This window comes from Conger conger, chromosome 3 (assembly GCF_963514075.1).
Source record: "Conger conger chromosome 3, fConCon1.1, whole genome shotgun sequence".
NCBI classification, from domain to species: domain Eukaryota; kingdom Metazoa; phylum Chordata; class Actinopteri; order Anguilliformes; family Congridae; genus Conger; species Conger conger.
Window position 1 is genome coordinate 34,533,927 of NC_083762.1, and position 17,459 is coordinate 34,551,385.

The following is a 17,459-nucleotide window of genomic DNA, read 5'->3' on the forward strand; positions in this document are numbered from 1 at the left end:
GTGTCTTGCTCAGGGACACTTCGACACAGCCCGGGCGGGGGATCGAACCGGCAACCCTCCGACTGCCAGACGACTGCTCTTACTGCCTGAGCCATGTCGCCCCCCTTTACAACATGCTTTACAGCAATAGTATGCAGAAGAGCATCTATGAACATACAACAGAAGAAAGAAGTCTAATAAGTATCTAAAAAGTGGTCACTGAGTGTATACCTGAGTGTACACTATCACAGGGGCCAGGTAATCAGTGCCCCATCAACTGATACCCAAGGCAAGTCATTTAAATAATAAAGCCTCACTTAGGTAACTTGTCACAGAACATTTTATTAAAGTATGAGTGTTACAATTTTCACTGTCAATTAAAAGTCAGAAACACAGCCTTCAAATGGACAGTTAAGGTGAAAAACTAATAATGAACATTCAAGTTAAAGAAACAGTAAGTCAAAGAAGCAATGTTTTGCTTCTATATATTGGTATAGAATGCTCAAAAGAGGTACAAAATTACTATAGAATGCTACTATACAAAATCTACACAACTATGAAAATATATTCTACATAAAGAACCAGAAGCAGACACAAGGAAGTGAAAAATGGCAGGTTTACTGACAAGGGGCAGACAGAGCATAATCGCAAACAGGCAAAAGATCAAAAACCAGGGGGTCAGTCCACAGACAAAAAAACAAAAGCTGATCCAAAAGAAGTCCAAAAATCAGGCAGGGGTCAAACACAAGAAAAACAGAAAACCAAAAACCAACTGGACAGAATGCCGCAAGGGCAAGGGCATGGGAACAAGGACGCTAGAACTGGGGGGAAGGGATACAAGGGCTCAGGACTCAAACAACAGGACAAGACAAACTACCAAGGTGCAACTGAAAAAGACAGGTAGAAATACACAGGGGAATGAGACAAACCAGGCGAGGCATGGGAGTGAGGGGGGTCTAACAAATAAACATCAGGTTAGACACATGAAAGAATAACGATACAATAACGAGGGGGAAATGAAAACGCGGACTGGATTCACAAAGACACATTTAATACAAACGGCTCCGGACTAGGGAGTAGACAATTGCACAGAATCAGAAGAAGCAGAGATACGGAGAGACAGGTGCGAATACTTCGCTGAAACTAAGCAAGTGATAGAATAGGGAGGCGGAGTTACGGAACAGAATTAAAACTGGAGATGCGTTAGTAAGTTAGTTACGTGATTTAAATGACAAATACCCAAAACTAGTAAATGTTACTTTGTTAGTTTGATGAACATTAGTGAGAACACCAGACATGAATATGAAAAAGAATACATTTCAAGAATAACAATGATAAACTAACAGACAGAACTCAGGAACATAACAGAAACATTAGTTAAGTGCCTGCTGTTGGCTAGATGAGCACAGACTTGGCAAGGAGCTGGCGGGCCTTCCTAAGCCGTTCCACACTGCCCATGAGGGCTTCCCTGTCCCGGGACTTGTTTGAGTCTTCTTGCAGAAGCCTGGTGATGACGTGGCCTTCTCCTAAAATCCCCATTGTGGCTATATGCAGACGGCCAACGTACTGGTCCAACAAGTGATACTGTATTATCAGAGGGACCTGATTGGCCAGTCGGTCAGAGGCAAGCTGCAACGTGCACAAACAAACAAAAATGCAGATGCTTTCTCAATAATTTGGAAAGCCTTTTCATCGTTATCCTCCAAAATAAAAACAAAACAAAACCAGACCATTCAATTTTTTTCTTCAATACCATAACAAAAGAATGTTTGGCATACTTTATAGGGTTTTTTTTTCCCGCTTTTAATGAAAATGGCCACACAAGCATTTTTATATTGTCTATACTCAGGCACTTCCAAATGATATATGAAATATTTTTTTCCATAAACATGGCTGAGCTCAAAGAACTGAAGCAGTAGGTATGATATAGAAATTATCATTCTAATTCCAATAACTGATTAGTTCATACTAGCCGATGCCAATTCCTCCCCATTTTATATTTGGGGTAATTCAAACTGCAACCAAGTTTCCACATAGTAAAGGCGCATTTGTATAACACAATATTTCCGCTTGCTTACTTTATTATTGAGCAAAGAGCATGATTCTATATGGCTACTGAGTCTGAACAAGCTTTGCTTGTGAGTTTGGTTGATAAAAAATAAAGAGGTTCTGATTACTGCAATTCACCTACTTTGTCACCATGACATTTTTACTAAATGTAGAGCATCAACGTAGCACAGCCTCTATGGTGCACATTCTCATATCAGCCCATAATTTCAGCAACAGTATAACCTCATTAGTCTATACCGATACATTTGTCAGAAGCAAACATTGACAAATACCATTATGACCTTGATATTAGTGTATCCATAATGTGTACCTTAAAATATGCGCTGACATGGTGTGCCATCTCCTTGAGGTCTGCATTCATTGCCAGCACAAAGGAAGTGCCCCTCTGTTTGACAGCATTCAGCTGGTAGCTGTAGAGACAGTCTTGGGAATACACCGTCTTCTCCATGCTGAACTGCCAGTGCAGTTTCTCCTCTGCATTCTTGTTCTCCTGCTCTCTCAGATCCTCCATATGTACCTTTGTAACCCTCAGTAGGTTAGGAAAAGCTTCAAAATGAGAGGTGGCTATCTTGTTCACATTGCACCTGATAATTTCTGGATTTTTACAATTGAAAATGAGAGGGAGAGAGAGAGAGGGGATTTTTTCAATTATTCATTGTCCTGTACAGGGAAATGTGTCTTGTAAAGTAAAAGGTAAAAAATAAGAAAATAAGAATTATGTCACAGAAATACAGCCTGCATATAATACAACACAGATAACAGATAATAATCTATACAGTCAGGTCCAGAATTATTGGCACCCTTGATAAATATGCACAAGAATACTGAAAACTAAACAGTTATTGACATATAGATTATTTTCCAACAAGTAACATATAGTGTGCTTTGTTAATGATGCAATGGAATCAAAAAATACTTTGATAAAAAAATATATATATATTTCCCCAAAAAGTAACCACCCCTTTCGTGCAACCACCCCTGGCAAAAATGAGGAAAGGAAAGATTGTAAGAATAGGTGTGTCTGTTTTCCTCAAGTAAGAAGGGAGGGAGACCCAGGTTTTGAAGTGGTGGGTGAATTTTCAAGGTGAATTGTTTGATGGTACATTTGCTCCATCCAATGAGATACTGAAAGTTTTTCTCCTATGAATTTTCCCATTTACTTTGGCTAACTAATCCTTCCCTCTCCCCCATAGCTAATGCACGGTGGATGCATGGACCCTTCCCCTTCCTCACCTGCAACATTCTTAAGGAGTAGAACAGCTGGCTCCTCCATATCCTGGATATGTTGCTTCACAATTCCCTCAAAGGTCTTGTAGTTGACAAATCCAGGCAATTCCTTCCCTCGGCGGGTCTGAGCGAACTCCTCCACTTCATCCCGAAGGTGTTCATCAACTGAGAGAGAGAAAGAGAGCGCGCTAAGGGTAGTTCAAGAAGTCATCAGCTAACAAAAAAGATTTTTGGAATGAAACTGGAAATGAAAGCAATTTAAATGCTAATAAGATCAATTTGCATGTTCAAAGCCAGGATCACATTTTCAATATCATTGATTAATTGAGAACGGGCTCAAGTAAAGATACAGTAGATGCTAACGTTTGTTGGCTTTCTTGTCAAGCTGTGTTTTCCACTTGCTGAATTCGGATCGGATTTTGGTAAACACCCTGGTGTTACCCTCTTCCACAACTTCCTCTGCCCGGGCCACTTCAAAGAGAAGGCTGTTGAACTTGGTAATTTTCTGCAAGACAGAAAACACAAGGATAATTACTAAGGAAGTGCTGTGTACATTTGTACAAACAGTAGTTCTAGGGTGCAGTCATGGTGTTCTGCTCAGATAGCCTCCTTACTTAGCTCTGTCACTCACCTCAATCAGGAAGTTAGTCATCTGCCCCTGATCCTGAGGCACTCCATCTCCCAGGTTCTTCAGCTTTCTCTTGGTTTGCTCCAGCTTCTTATCAATCTGTTCCTCCAGTTTTGGGAGGGATTTCTGGAAATTTTGTAAAATATCCAGGAAGAATGAACATGCAAAAATGTGTATTTCATGTGTATATGTATTTTAGAGGCAGCTAAAGGAATAGGAGTGGGAAAAATTTACAGAACCAATGAAAAGATGGGGCAGAAACAACTGTTTGCTTTGAAAGAGTGTGTGCTGCCCAGTGAGGTGGAGGCGGGGGGTGAGCAAACAACCACTCACAGCTATGTGCTCAACAAGCTCCTTGGTGAGCCTTTCTGCCAGATAGGGGATGGTGGCCTTCTGATTATCCATAAGCTTTCTAGATAATAGAAAATTAGGCATTTGGTGAGGGTGGTTTAAGGTTATGTTCCACTGAAAATGCATCTTTGGTCTTCCAGATAATTGAGGTTTGGTCTTCCAGAGGTATGGACTTGAGCAATACTTTAAAATTACAAATTTGAACATTTTGTAGCAGTCTATAATCTGTACCAAGTAAGATATCTTTATAAGTCTGTCAGATTCTAAATAAGACATGTTTAAAGATTGTTTTGAGACATTTTTTATCACCAGTACCCAAAAATTATGAAATTTCAGGACCAAACAATGAGATTTGTGATGCTGTACCCACCCCTAAAGCTTAAAACAACAAAATAATTATCTCAAAATACTCTCCAAGATATGAGGCAAAGGTTTGCAAAGGTTCATGATGGAGGATGACTATGCACTGAGATATAATTAACATTTGAATGATTGAATAACAAAATTAGTTATTTTTATTAGGGCTGAATTACATCACCTTGTAATGCCTATCACCTGGTTTGCATTTGTGATGGTGACAAATGGAAGATGGCCTTCAACACCCCTAGTGGCAACTATGAGTACTTGGTCGGCCTCACTAACGCTCCAGCGGTCTTTCCAAGTTTGTCTTCATCTACCTGGACGTCATTCTCATCTTCTCTGTCTCCCTTGAGGATCATGTCCGTCACAAGTTTCACCGCCCTACTGTCCAGTTCCTTGGTTTTGTGGACCGGTTTTCTGAATGCTTTCTGTATCATTCTGTACACTCATTGGTGCCAAAGCCCAGTTGTCCTCCGGCTTCCACCCCCAGACCAACGGCCAGACTGAGAGGATGAACCAGGAGCTTGAGAAGACGCTGCACTGTGTGGCGTAAAAGTCCCCATCTTCCTGGGTCGACTCGCCCCCTTGGGTGGAGTACACACATAATTCACTCCCAGTTTCCTCCAGGGGACTGCCTGGGCTACGCGCCACCCTGCTTCTAGGGACATAGAAGTTCCAGCCACCCTACAGCTGGTTCAGTGCGCCAAAAGGGCCAGGAAAGAGCCTGCACCATTCTGTTGCGCCACATGTCAAGATGACGAGGTTTGTGGACCGCCGCCGTCATCCCACTCCCTGCCGCAACTCTGTTGGCCAAAGGGTTTGGCTCTCCTCCAGAGACATTCCCCTCCGCACTGTCTGCCACAAACTTGCCCCCAGATTCATCAGCCCCTTTACCATCACCATCCTTACCCCATCTACCATCAGACTTTGCCTCTCACCTCCCCATACGCCGCATCCATCCAGTGTTCCACTTGCCCCGAGTTAAGCCCTATGTCACTTCCGGGCGTTTGTCGTGAAGGTTTACAGAGAGTTCCTTCATGGCTTGGTTTTTGATACGTGTTTTCTTTGTGACCGTATAAACACAGGTGTATGCCTTTCTAAATTATGTCCTATTAATTCAATTTGCCACAGCTGGACTCTGGAGTGCTACAGCAAAGGATCTGTAAACTTATGTAAATGAGAGCTTTTAGTTTTTGATTTGTAATAAATTTGCAAAACATTCTAAAGCATATTTTCACTTTGTCATTAAGGACAGAAATGGCAAAATTTTAAATTAAATCTACAACACAATAAAATGTGCAAAAAGTGAAGGGGGGTCTCAATACTTTCTGTAGCCACTGTAAAACCACACTCACCTGAAGTGAGGGTGGTCTTTAAAGAATGCCTTCTCCTTCTGGATGGCCTTCTCCAGGGTCAGGTTATCATTGATATCCTGCTGACCCCTGCACTTAACCATCATGTAGCCTTTCTTCAGGGTGACTACCAAATTGTTGACTGTGTGCACCACATTCTCCTCTGCCCCTTTGTCCACCAAGTCTGGTTTTGTCAGGACACCTGCAGTTTGGCAAAGACAGAGCACCTTAACTGCTAAACCTAAGTGTAAACAGACAACATACATAATATAAATGCCTAAGTAGATATCCAGTCACTTTGTGGGATAAAATAGAATTCCATAAGGTTATCATAGGTATCATCACAATGCCTATCATTTGTGCAGCAGAGACAAATCACACAATTCAATTATTTGAATTAATGCACAATGACCTGAGGGGAAAAAAATTTCTGCCTGATATCATAGTTCTTGCATCACACAGTACTGTGGTATGTTCTACTTCATTACCCAGAGTTCTCTGTCCACTTGGATCAACTTCCTTTGCCATTTTTAGAGCTTCTGTTGTGGCAATGTCAATGTTTGCTGGCACCACCACTAAACTGATGGTCTCCTGTTTACTGATGTAGTCACGAATCAATCTTTTAATCTGTAAGGGCATAAAAAATGGATACAGAGTTATGGGGAATGATGTTAGCATAGGCATGTGATACAACTCTATTGTAAAGGCCAGTTCTGTTCAAAACTGTTGATGGCAAGACAAGACAGTGAGATTTCATAAAGAAATGATAGCTGGGTCCCACTGCACAGTACTTCTGCTTATATTTTTGGGAGTTTTTTTTCTCTCCTGGGCAGGGAGCTCATGCCTAGATTGCCGGATGTCTGATAAAAAAAACGACAATGAATGAATTGATGCTGTAAAAGTGTTATGTTGTTCCCCGGTCTCCCTTGATCAGCGAGCAAATTAGCCTAATGAACTTCTTTGTCACTGGTGTTACCTAGAATATAAACAAAATGAAATGTTGAATAAAATAGGCAGCTCACAAATCTGGAGTGACTCAAGCTCACAGCCCAAGCCAGGTTTTTAAACTGCTGGTAGCTGATTGTCCAGATCAGAGCAGCTCTATACTGAACATGGTTTGACCAGTTTCAGCTATGTTTCCATAATAATAACATGTTATTTAGCTGACACTTTGATCCAAAATGACATACATTTGATTAGACTAAGCCGGGGATAATCCCCTGCTAGTGTGTGGGGATAATCCCCCTGGAGAAATGCAGGGTAAAGGGCTCAACGGCCCAACAGCTGTGCAGATATTTTTGGAGCAACACCTTTACCAGGGATTGAGCCACCAACCTTCCAGGTCTTAGTCCTTTACCTCAGCCGCTAGGCAACAGTCTGCCCCCCTACAGCTTATAACTGGCTGTTTTTTTAACAGCTGGTAGCTGGCAATTTCAAACCGATCATACCTGGATTTTACACCAGGGCTGAGAATGATTTTACACCGAGCCAAGCACGGGTGCGCGCAATGATTTCTGTTACAAATTACGAGATGGTGGGCAGAATGTATCCCTCAGTCACCATTGCCATCATTCTGTTGGTTGTTACAATCCTACCCAATTTTTTGTAGCTTTTCTCTATTTTTGGTGCATTCCGACAAATACTAAATATGGATTCTCTTTTAAGTTCTCAACACAAGCAAGTACACACACAGAACAATTCTGGAAGGCAAGGACAACTACATCAGTCTTGCTCAAAGCAGGTATGGGAACAGCATGTATATATATGTACATATATATATATATATATACATAGCAAAAAGTATAGCCGCAGGCAACAGCTATTTACCATTATTTCCCACCAGTTTGTTGGTCTCTACACTGCCCAGATTATGCAATCAATTGAGAAAATTGATAAAGACAATTAAGCAGGAAAGGCAAACTGAAACAGATATTTTGTTTGCTGTAGAACTACAAACTTTCCAGCTCAAACTTAATATTCAATATTCAAACACTATATTCTAAATGGCGTTATGAGTTCTGGCGCTCATCTCATCTCTCAAGCATGTGCAGCATGTAGAGTTAGTATTGGCTGTCAAGCCAAAGGTTGTAAGTGTGAATATGCCCTATATGAATAAAGGGACACCACTGCCAACATATCGCGATTAGTTTATCCCTGCGATTACCCATACCACAGCAAGTAAGACAGTCTGCCAAGATTTTTTCCAGAATCTTGCTAGTAACGACCAGATCAAAACTCAGTGCTCAATCCCTATCTCTCCCCTCACCTGATCGCCAATATCTTTCGGTTGATTACCCACAGCGACCCTAGCAATCCCAGGAAGGTCAATGAGAGTCAAATCAGGGACATCTGCGGACTTGATCTCCAGGGCGATCATTTCATTGCTGATCCCTTCTCCCTTCCCTGCGACAAGCACCTGAACTGCAACAAACGCAGTGTATATTAGTTGGTCGTTAATGTCTAGATATGAAACACAAGCAATGTTTCTCTTACTGACTCAGTTGTGCCACTGTATTCAGACAATGTATTACATGTTACTCATATACACCGTTTTACTAACATGCACAGCTTGTGCTTGCTGAGTGTTGATTTCTGTGTGTATATTATTTACTGAATTACTTAAATCAGTGTGAATGCACAACTGGAAGAAACAAAATACAAATTATTGCCAGATGAACTTAAATTATGTGTAAATCGACATTTGAGTCCAATAATCTGAAAGGCCTTTTTTTCACTTGCAGCACATCTAGCACAAATGATGATGTTGGCTTTGCTGTTGTGCACAGATCGCAGGCACCCAAACAACCAAAGGAGTCACTACTGAGCAGTGCAAAGGCAATACTATTCCAGCTGAAAGCCTCCTTCCCTGGATGTCAATACAGTGAATTAGCACACTGAACTCGACAAACAGATGGTACTCAACTGATTACAGGGGAGAACACAATGGTGGAGCAGGGCACATCACAGCTGGATGCTCAGTTCAGTTCAAGAGTCTCATTTTCTCTGTGCGTGTGTGTGGGTGTGTGTGCTTGCATGCATGTGCATGTCTGTGTGTGTGTGTGTGTGTGTGTGTGTGTGTGTGTGTGTGTATATGCATACACACATAGGTGAGGATGAATTAATTAGGCTTAATCTCAGCTATCAATCCATTTGCTATCAATTATTTGCTTGCTTCCCTTCTTGCTCCACATTAAAACACTACTGCTGGGACATATTATTGAGTTACCAGTTTTGTGTTGGTTCCATAAACTTCCATACCTTCATAAAACATCATTCCTCTAGTATCTAGATGCCGTGGTACTAACCATCTGCGACTACCTGTCCAACTTCTTCTGGAGTCTTGAGGGTACTTTTGTAAGCTTTGTTGTTAACTTTATAGGTTAGCACTCCTGCCCAAGGTTGGTCCCTCTTCACCTTCTTCAGTTTCAGAATCAGAGGGCAGCGGGTCACAATTCCTGTAGGCCACACAACATATTTAGCAATGCATAGGTGCCCTGGGCGTAGCTACTGAATTTTGGTATTTTCCAGACAAAAGAAACACACAGCTGAATCACTGAATCACTGACATACCGGCCCCAACCTCATCTGTTACAAGGCACTCTGTCTACATCTATCACCTTGTAGTCAGCCTATGAGAATTACAAAACAAAAAAAAACGTATAGCTAATGCTAGGTTTAGCAACAGTCAAATCAAACCACCAGCCAAAACAGACTTTTGGCAATCTCCCATGATTCATTGGATACAAAGAGATGGAAATATATTTCTCAAGCTCAAATGCAACCACCCAAAAAGTCTGTGTTACATTTTGCCCCATGTTTATTTTACAAATATCCACCAAGCTAAATTTGTGGAGCTAACTATGACTAATTTGTTTGTTGCTACCGATAGCGAACTGGTATTGTTTTATAACTTGATATGTAGTCTTCACTTGGATAATAAGCAATAGTATACAGAGTTTCAGTGATTTCTTGTCTGGAGTGCAATTTGGGCAGCTACATGTGAACAATCAGAATAAGCCCCCATGCCATTGGCTGTGGCAATTATAACCAATTTTCAACCAATGAGCTTGTATTATTGCACAGCTGTACAATGTTTTGGTACAGAGTGATGACCCGTCAACTGTCTATTTTGAAACCCGAATTTAAAGACTATAAACACAGGCAGAGGGTGAGTCAACATGTCACTGAGCCTTTTTCAATGATAGGAAGGGATTTACAATGGTGTTTTAACACAAAGATCTTACCTATTATACATTTAATGTATGGAATAATGTAGGCTACTTTATTTACTGCCATTGTCATATTTTGCATATTTTCAAATATCATACAGATCATACATATCGCAGAGGTATGTAATACTATATATCATGCAAAATCCATGTTGATGAGAAGCATAACAAAAATATTTGATTAATTAAATGTGACAGTTTTAAAATCTGAAAGTACTATATCATGTGAAATATTGATATTAGAGAATAGATAATCAAATGATGACAAGGACAAAATGCTTAAACTTAGCGAATCGCGTTGCATATTGTAACAGGTAGGATATGATCATCGTGTGCGGGTAAAGCATTGAATTATGTGACATACACTAAATCAAGTGAAGTACCTATAAAGCGATGTGAGTTGCATTTTCCTTTGTGCTCCACCCCTTTTTTACCTTGCCAAATGAAGAGTGCTTGACTGCGAGGTATGTAGACTCGTAAGATTCCTACTTTTACATTACATTACATTATTGGCATTTGGCAGACGCTCTTATCCAGAGCGACGTACAACAAAGTACATACCGATAACCAGGGATAAGTTCGCTGAAAGCCCCTAGAGGGAAGTACAATTTCTACTTCATGTGATTTTCTTACCCTTTGTAAAATATAGACTAACACTGGACATGATTGTAGGTTTGAGGTCCCATGAGGGAATCTGGCTTGACGTAAAGTCAAATACTGTAGTGCTGCAGGTAAGCCATTGTTGGGATACCCTAGATCATAGTTTACGTCTGCTTATTTTCATGTATTTTATTATCCAATGTTTATCTGCGTACGTAGATCAGGGTTTCAGGTAACTGTCTCCATGTAACATCTATTTGGCAGCCGGAATTAATCCCTGGTGGTCCATGGTGCACGCAGGGTGTGAACCAGTCATAGTTGTGATTTGTAGTAAATAGTTGCACTGTGTGGTGCGTGCACCATCACCGAGTGAGTGATTCTGTGCCTCATTGTTATTGTTATCGTTACAGTTACCCTTTACCCCACTATCATTGTGGTGTTGTGTTTCACGTGAACTTTCTTCACACGTCACTCCACTGCACCTTACGTAACTCCGGAGCTTTACTACTGATGGTGGGTGTATCTAGACCTGGTAAAATAGCCTGTCTTCACCTGCTGATAGTTTTAATCCCTTTAATGCTTCATAGAGATAATGTGTGTCAAAGATAATTTTCTACTATATTAAAATCATAGTCTATACCATTTAATGGGCCTAACTCCATTTCTTTCCACAGTGAAAATGTTAACCGAGCTACCTATGGGCTACCTGAAAAGAGTTTTTCATAAAGAGAAGCATTGTATAGTCTTGCAGTGTTCAAATTAAAAGACCGCAAACTAATTTTAACTGAGACGCTGATATCTTTTACTGCAATCTCTACTGTATGAATTACTTCCTTTCTCCTAGCTAGCATGGACTTGGAAGTGTAAGCCAACTTGGCATAGCTGTTTGTTCTGCCATTAAATAGATAGACAATATTTAGATACTCTTGACAGAAATTAATTGAGACCCTTAGTTTTTATATTTAATAGTGGGTGTGTGTGCACATCTCACCGTTCCCCCTGGGCAGTGCCACCCCAGACAGGGCCTCCAGTACGGAGCTCTTCCCAGAGCTCTGGTCCCCGATCACAGCGATGGCAGGCAGAGCCAGGTCTTCCTCTACCCCCAGTGAGCGCAGAGAATCGATGAGGTCAATGCAGGGACGCACCTTCTCCTCATAGTGCTGGTCCAGAGACATGCAGCTCTTTGTGCCATGGGGGAAAAGGAGCAAAATTCAATTCAGCAACACAGTCATACAATCAATGAACCAGGATGCTAATTCCTTACTATCCTAAAGACAAGCTGTGAAATACTTACTCTAGAGTTATCAGAAGTTGACTTTCGGTCCTCAGGAGCAGTGCCATTTGTCGCCACATTCATTTGCATTATGCCACTCTTTTTAGGCTTTGTCATATTGGCTGCGAAACTTGTGAACTGGGTAGAAGCAAACTCAAATTGTAGGTTAGGTTAATAAAAAATATTAACTTGAAGGTGCAATATGGAACTCCTGCAAACACGGTTTTAACCACTGAGCGGCCATCTATAGGCTACTGCAGGCTACACAAGCACATACGGTAAATGGGTCTGTTAATTTTCTAAATAAAAAAGTTAACATAGCATTTTTGTTGTAGCTTAAGTCATTTGTAAACTTGAGAAAACGATACACGATACGCGTTTTTGCTGTATTCCTATGCTAATTCATTTCATCAATCTGAATCATGAAATGTGTGTCCTGTAGCATCGATGAGCGAAATCGACCCTACTTGGAAAATAATCACCGGTCCAGCGATATTAACGTTTTCGCCGTTAGCGTGGATGATGCTTATGCTAGTTTACCGAAGCCAGCAGGCACGGTAAGCAAGCAAAAGCTTTATCGCCTCGGTAAAGAAAAGTTAAAATACTAACTCGCAACTAAATTATCACCCTTAACAAAAACAGTAATCACATCACTCATTTAAGCGTTAACATACAGCCCTGTCCGGTCTGTTTCAGAGACAGCAAAGCTAGCAATAATTTAATTTGTCTTAAATCGAAGGACTAAAACGGTTTAAACATAATCTTCCCTTATCTCGTTTATATTTATCTCCTACATTTTATTCGCTGAGTAGTGCATTTTTATTTACGCCTATTTATAAAAATAACATTTAGGCTAACCAAACTTTCCGCAAGTTTTACCAGCACATCGTCCCGCGTGATGACCAAGGTGCCGTTTAAATTCAGGCATTAATCTATAACTTACTTGCGCAGTCGCGATATTTTGCATCACTGATGGAAGGTGCTCGCTTCTTACTTCTGGAACTTTTCAGCAGACAGCAGCTGTCATCCTTTAAAACGTTGCAGTGGAAACGAAAGTAGTGTAGTATATGTTAGTTTCGTTTCACCGTCAATGGGCCGGCCAGCCTCCCCCACACTCCTATTCACTCCTATTTTTAACAAAAAGAAAATATACATTACAAGATAGGGAATCAAGTTTACAATTCATTCTTACCATACATGTCAGTGACTTAAGTAATTGGCAAAGTTATTAATGAGAACAGGAAAGGAGGGAGAGGTACCGTTCTACTTACATGAGTGTATGTGATATTTTCCCAAAATAATTACAAGGTTAACGATATCTGAAATACTTGCATCCAAGTTATCTTTAAAATATATTAGACTGAAGTAAGTAAATTAATGTATATTATCAATTTTCAAAGACAGCCAATTTTGGATATCAGACCAAAAGAATTTAGTGTATGGACAATTGAAAAATAGGTGGTCAGTACTTCTTCAGGGTATAGTGCTGATGCAATTTTAAAATGGGTTTCTTTGACGTTAGGAGCAATAGGAAATGATAAGTAAACTGAAAAGGCCTGTCTCCTTAAAGGGACCTCTATATTATCCTTTACATAGTTGAAGTCTCCAAAAAAAAAAAAGAAATAAGTTTTAATATTAGACTAATTATTCTGTTGTCACATTTTTTATCCATCAGATTCACTTCACTTACTTTAAGGGAAAGTAGAGAAGGGACTGTAAAATAAAATTGTATGCAGTTTTGTATCATATGACGTAAAGAAAATAAATTTTGTCATATCCTTTTCTTGAAATAGTGATATTATATTTTCTGATAAAATCTTCAAAGGATAGTAAGTGATAAATCATATATAAATCGTACACCCTTGTTATACTAATCAGCTTTACAAATTGATTACCTATTTATGGTAATAACCTATAGCTTAACAGGAATTTTAGATTCCTCAAAGTCACATTTAAGCAAAAAAACTTAATTAAATGTATTGTTTGGGATATGGTACCAGATAGAATGAGGATGACAGAGACACTACTTTTACTTACTTGTATGGGATTTAAAGGTACAATAGGTAATTTCGGTCTTCTGCCGGTCAAGAGAGGAATTGCAGCAACAAACACCCTCAAATCACAGCATGCCGTTTTGGAAAGTTGACAGTGACAAACGTAACAGAGCCTGCCGTCTTTTCGTAGTGTTCTAGTAAGAAAATGTTTGCCTAAAATGAAATGTTGACTTAAGTGTGCTACACAACAGTATTTATATGTTTTGTCTTTTTTTAAGTTTTTACTTTAGCTAACCAACTATATTATGGGCAAGCAACTTATTTGGCTATGGAACTAGCTGGCTATATAACTAAGATATGATAGTGTACCACAAACGATGCAACGTACAGTTTGACACAAATAAAGGTTTAGCTAAATACGCATGATTCAACACGTAAAGAGATAAAAGGAACATGTAGCTCCCCAAATTGCACTCCAGACAAGCGATCACTGAAACTGTATACTATCGCTTATTATCCAAGCGAAGAATACATATCTAGTTATAAAACGACACCAGTTCGTTATTACGGAGCCCCCAAAAGGTCACGGCGATTATTATTATTTTATTTTTTTTGGCGTTCCGTCGCAATATTTTGCATTCCCTCGCAATATGTTTTGCCTTACCTCACAATAGATTTTGCGTTCCCTTGCAGTAGTTTTGCGTTCCCATGCAACATCATCATATCATCTTAGGTGCCCAGGCAAGTTACTCATATAAACTGTGGACAGGCGGCCGATTTCAGGTAAACTTGTGTGGTTAGAATATCTAACGTAACAACCGAATGTCACCCAGCGTTGTTCTTTTAACCTCTTCGGGGGACCGCTAAGGTAAGGTACAACTTACGGGAAATGCACCCCTGAATATTTCGTCCACCACGGCAATTAATGTATAACCATCCATTTATAAAAACCTACATTTAAATTGCATGTTGAGCCATCTCGTACGCTTTTGTGGTAATTGAGTGGTAATGAGTTAACGGAAAAACAACATTTTTAAAATATAATTGTTTAGATAACGGGTGTCAGGTTTGTAAATAACAATGACTTACACATACAGTAGCTAAAAAGGACATGACATAGGCTATCACATCATCTCACCTGGATTAGCCCCATACAGCAAAACTGCACGAGGCATTTGTCCAAAAATCCTCAATCAAATATACCGTTATCTTTGAGGTCTGTCAATAGGGCTTTCCAGAACTCGTACACTGCTTTCGTAGAGATCCCCACCAGGATTCTATTCTTTGATTGGCTGTGCTAGCCCCCTCCAAATAACTGTCAATTCTTTTAGCGTGGGTGGACCAAAGTAGATGCTGAAAGTCCCGTACATGTCCATTTTCTGTGCCAAGGTCCCCTCTCACAACTTGCGGACATCCTTTAAGGCGCTCAACTGCTTCAACATAATACCCTCCGTTTACCTTGGGATCACTGTTGGTAGTATAGGCGTTGAGCCAGATGTAAATGCAGCCATTAACACAAATGCCGAAAGGCTTGAGTTTATCATAAGAGTCAATATGCAAGAAACCCAGTGAAATCCCTCTGGGATCCAGCTCTTTCATAATCAAGCGGACCTCCTCTTTTCTTACTCGTAGGCCATACTCTCTACATTTAGAATACATCCATTTTTATCCGTGCAGTTGCCCTGAGTACAGTAAATGGTCACAAATGAAACCGACAGCAGCATCCTGCAGATTACCGTACTGCTTTCTTCTGGTGAGACCTCTTGATCTAAGAATTAGTTTAAGTTACATCCATCCATCCATCCATCCATTATCTGAACCCGCTTATCCTGAAGAGCCTATCCCAGCATACATTGTGCGAAAGGCAGGAATACACCCTGGACAGGTCGCCAGTCCATCACAGGGCACACACATTCACTCTCACACTCATACTCATACTCATACTCATACTCATACTCATACTCATACTCATACCTATGGGCAATTTAGACTCTCCAATCAGCCTATCCTGTATGTCCTGCATGTCTTTGGACTGTGGGAGGAAACCGGAGTACCCGGAGGAAACATGCAAACTCTGCACAGAGAGGTCCCGGCCGACAGGGATTCAAACCCAGGACCTCCTTGCTGTGAGGCGGTAGTGCTACCCACTGCACCATCCGTGCGGCCGCTTGTTTAAGTTTACTTTCACTAATTACATAACCATGCCTATTGAGCAGTAGTACTATATCAGCATACTTAATGCCCAGTTGAAAGTAAAATTCAATGAGCTGATCCATACTGGGGCATTGCGCTGGGAGCAGCTGAGTGGAAATAAACATATGGCTCAGAAAGAATGGAAGAAGAAAAGTATTGTGAGGGAACTCAAAATATTGCGAGGGAATGCAAAACATCTTGCGAGGGAACGCAAAAAACTCATTCTCACCATGACCCTTTGGGGGCTCCGTACGTTATAGATATCTACAGAAGTTTCTGACAACTTGCTGGAGAGCATTCATAGTGTAAAGCAAGAAAATCCACTTCAAGTAACTGGTACAGCATTGCTATGCCTCTAGAATTTGTATGTGTGCATATTACCTGATTATTCTAACATTTCTGCTTTAGGATAGGATTCCCTCTCTACGTGCACCTGGCGGTCGAGCTGCACGTTCACGCCTGTTTTCCGTTCTGGTTCCTCAGTGGTGGAATGACCTGCCTACCACTGTCAGAACAGCAGAATCCCTCCCCCTATTTCGACGCAGACTCAAAACCCACCTTTTCAAACTCTACCTTAGTCCTCCCCCCTGACTTCCCCTGCCCCTCCTTTCTGATATCCCTATCCTTGTCTAACCCCCCCCCCAAAAAAAAAAAAACTTCTGATGACAACTATGTTTAGAACAGCATTTCCTGTGCATTTTGCTAGTTTCTGGATGTGATGCTCTGACTTATGGTAGAACCTATGCACTTGTAAATCGCTTTGGATTAAAAGCGTCTGCCAAATGACTAAAATGTAAATGTAAAATGTAGGATTGAACTATTTCCCTCAGCACATGTAACTGATACCATTGTGCTCAAGGAAAGAAGTACCAGTACAATATAAAAACTGATATTTACTGTGACCTTGACCTTTTTTCTGATTGTTTCTGTAATTTCCTTTGGTTATGGAATATCAAACCTATGCATGTGTCTTAATTAAAGCAGTGGACATTTGCAGTTATTGCTGCAAAAGGTGGTGAAACCAGTTAAGATTAAGGGGGCAATTACTTTTTCACAGGGATGAGATGGGTGTTTGATAACTTTTTTATTTATAAAAAATATTTTCTGTTTCCATTTTGGGCAGCACGGATGGGAGTAGCACTGCAGTGGGTAGCACTGCCGCCTCACAGCAAGGAGGTCCTGGGTTCGAATCCCAGTTGGCCG

At 40.6% G+C, this 17,459-nt stretch overlaps 1 protein-coding gene across 1 annotated transcript; it reads right to left on the minus strand.

The window, feature by feature from the left end:
• Nucleotides 1–301: 301 nt before the first annotated feature.
• LOC133123339 (interferon-induced GTP-binding protein MxE-like) lies at nucleotides 302–13,540 on the minus strand. Its single transcript, XM_061233728.1, has 14 exons — nucleotides 13,341–13,540; nucleotides 13,013–13,196; nucleotides 12,091–12,207; nucleotides 11,788–11,977; nucleotides 9,273–9,422; nucleotides 8,234–8,388; nucleotides 6,456–6,594; nucleotides 5,971–6,169; nucleotides 4,238–4,316; nucleotides 3,908–4,030; nucleotides 3,640–3,781; nucleotides 3,283–3,441; nucleotides 2,360–2,643; nucleotides 302–1,608 (listed from the first exon to the last, which is right to left on the minus strand). The coding sequence occupies exons 2-14, from the start codon at nucleotides 13,034–13,036 to the stop codon at nucleotides 1,375–1,377; spliced, it is 1,995 nt and encodes a 664-aa protein (XP_061089712.1). The 5' UTR covers nucleotides 13,037–13,196; nucleotides 13,341–13,540; the 3' UTR covers nucleotides 302–1,374.
• Between the last annotated feature and the right edge of the window lie 3,919 nt (nucleotides 13,541–17,459).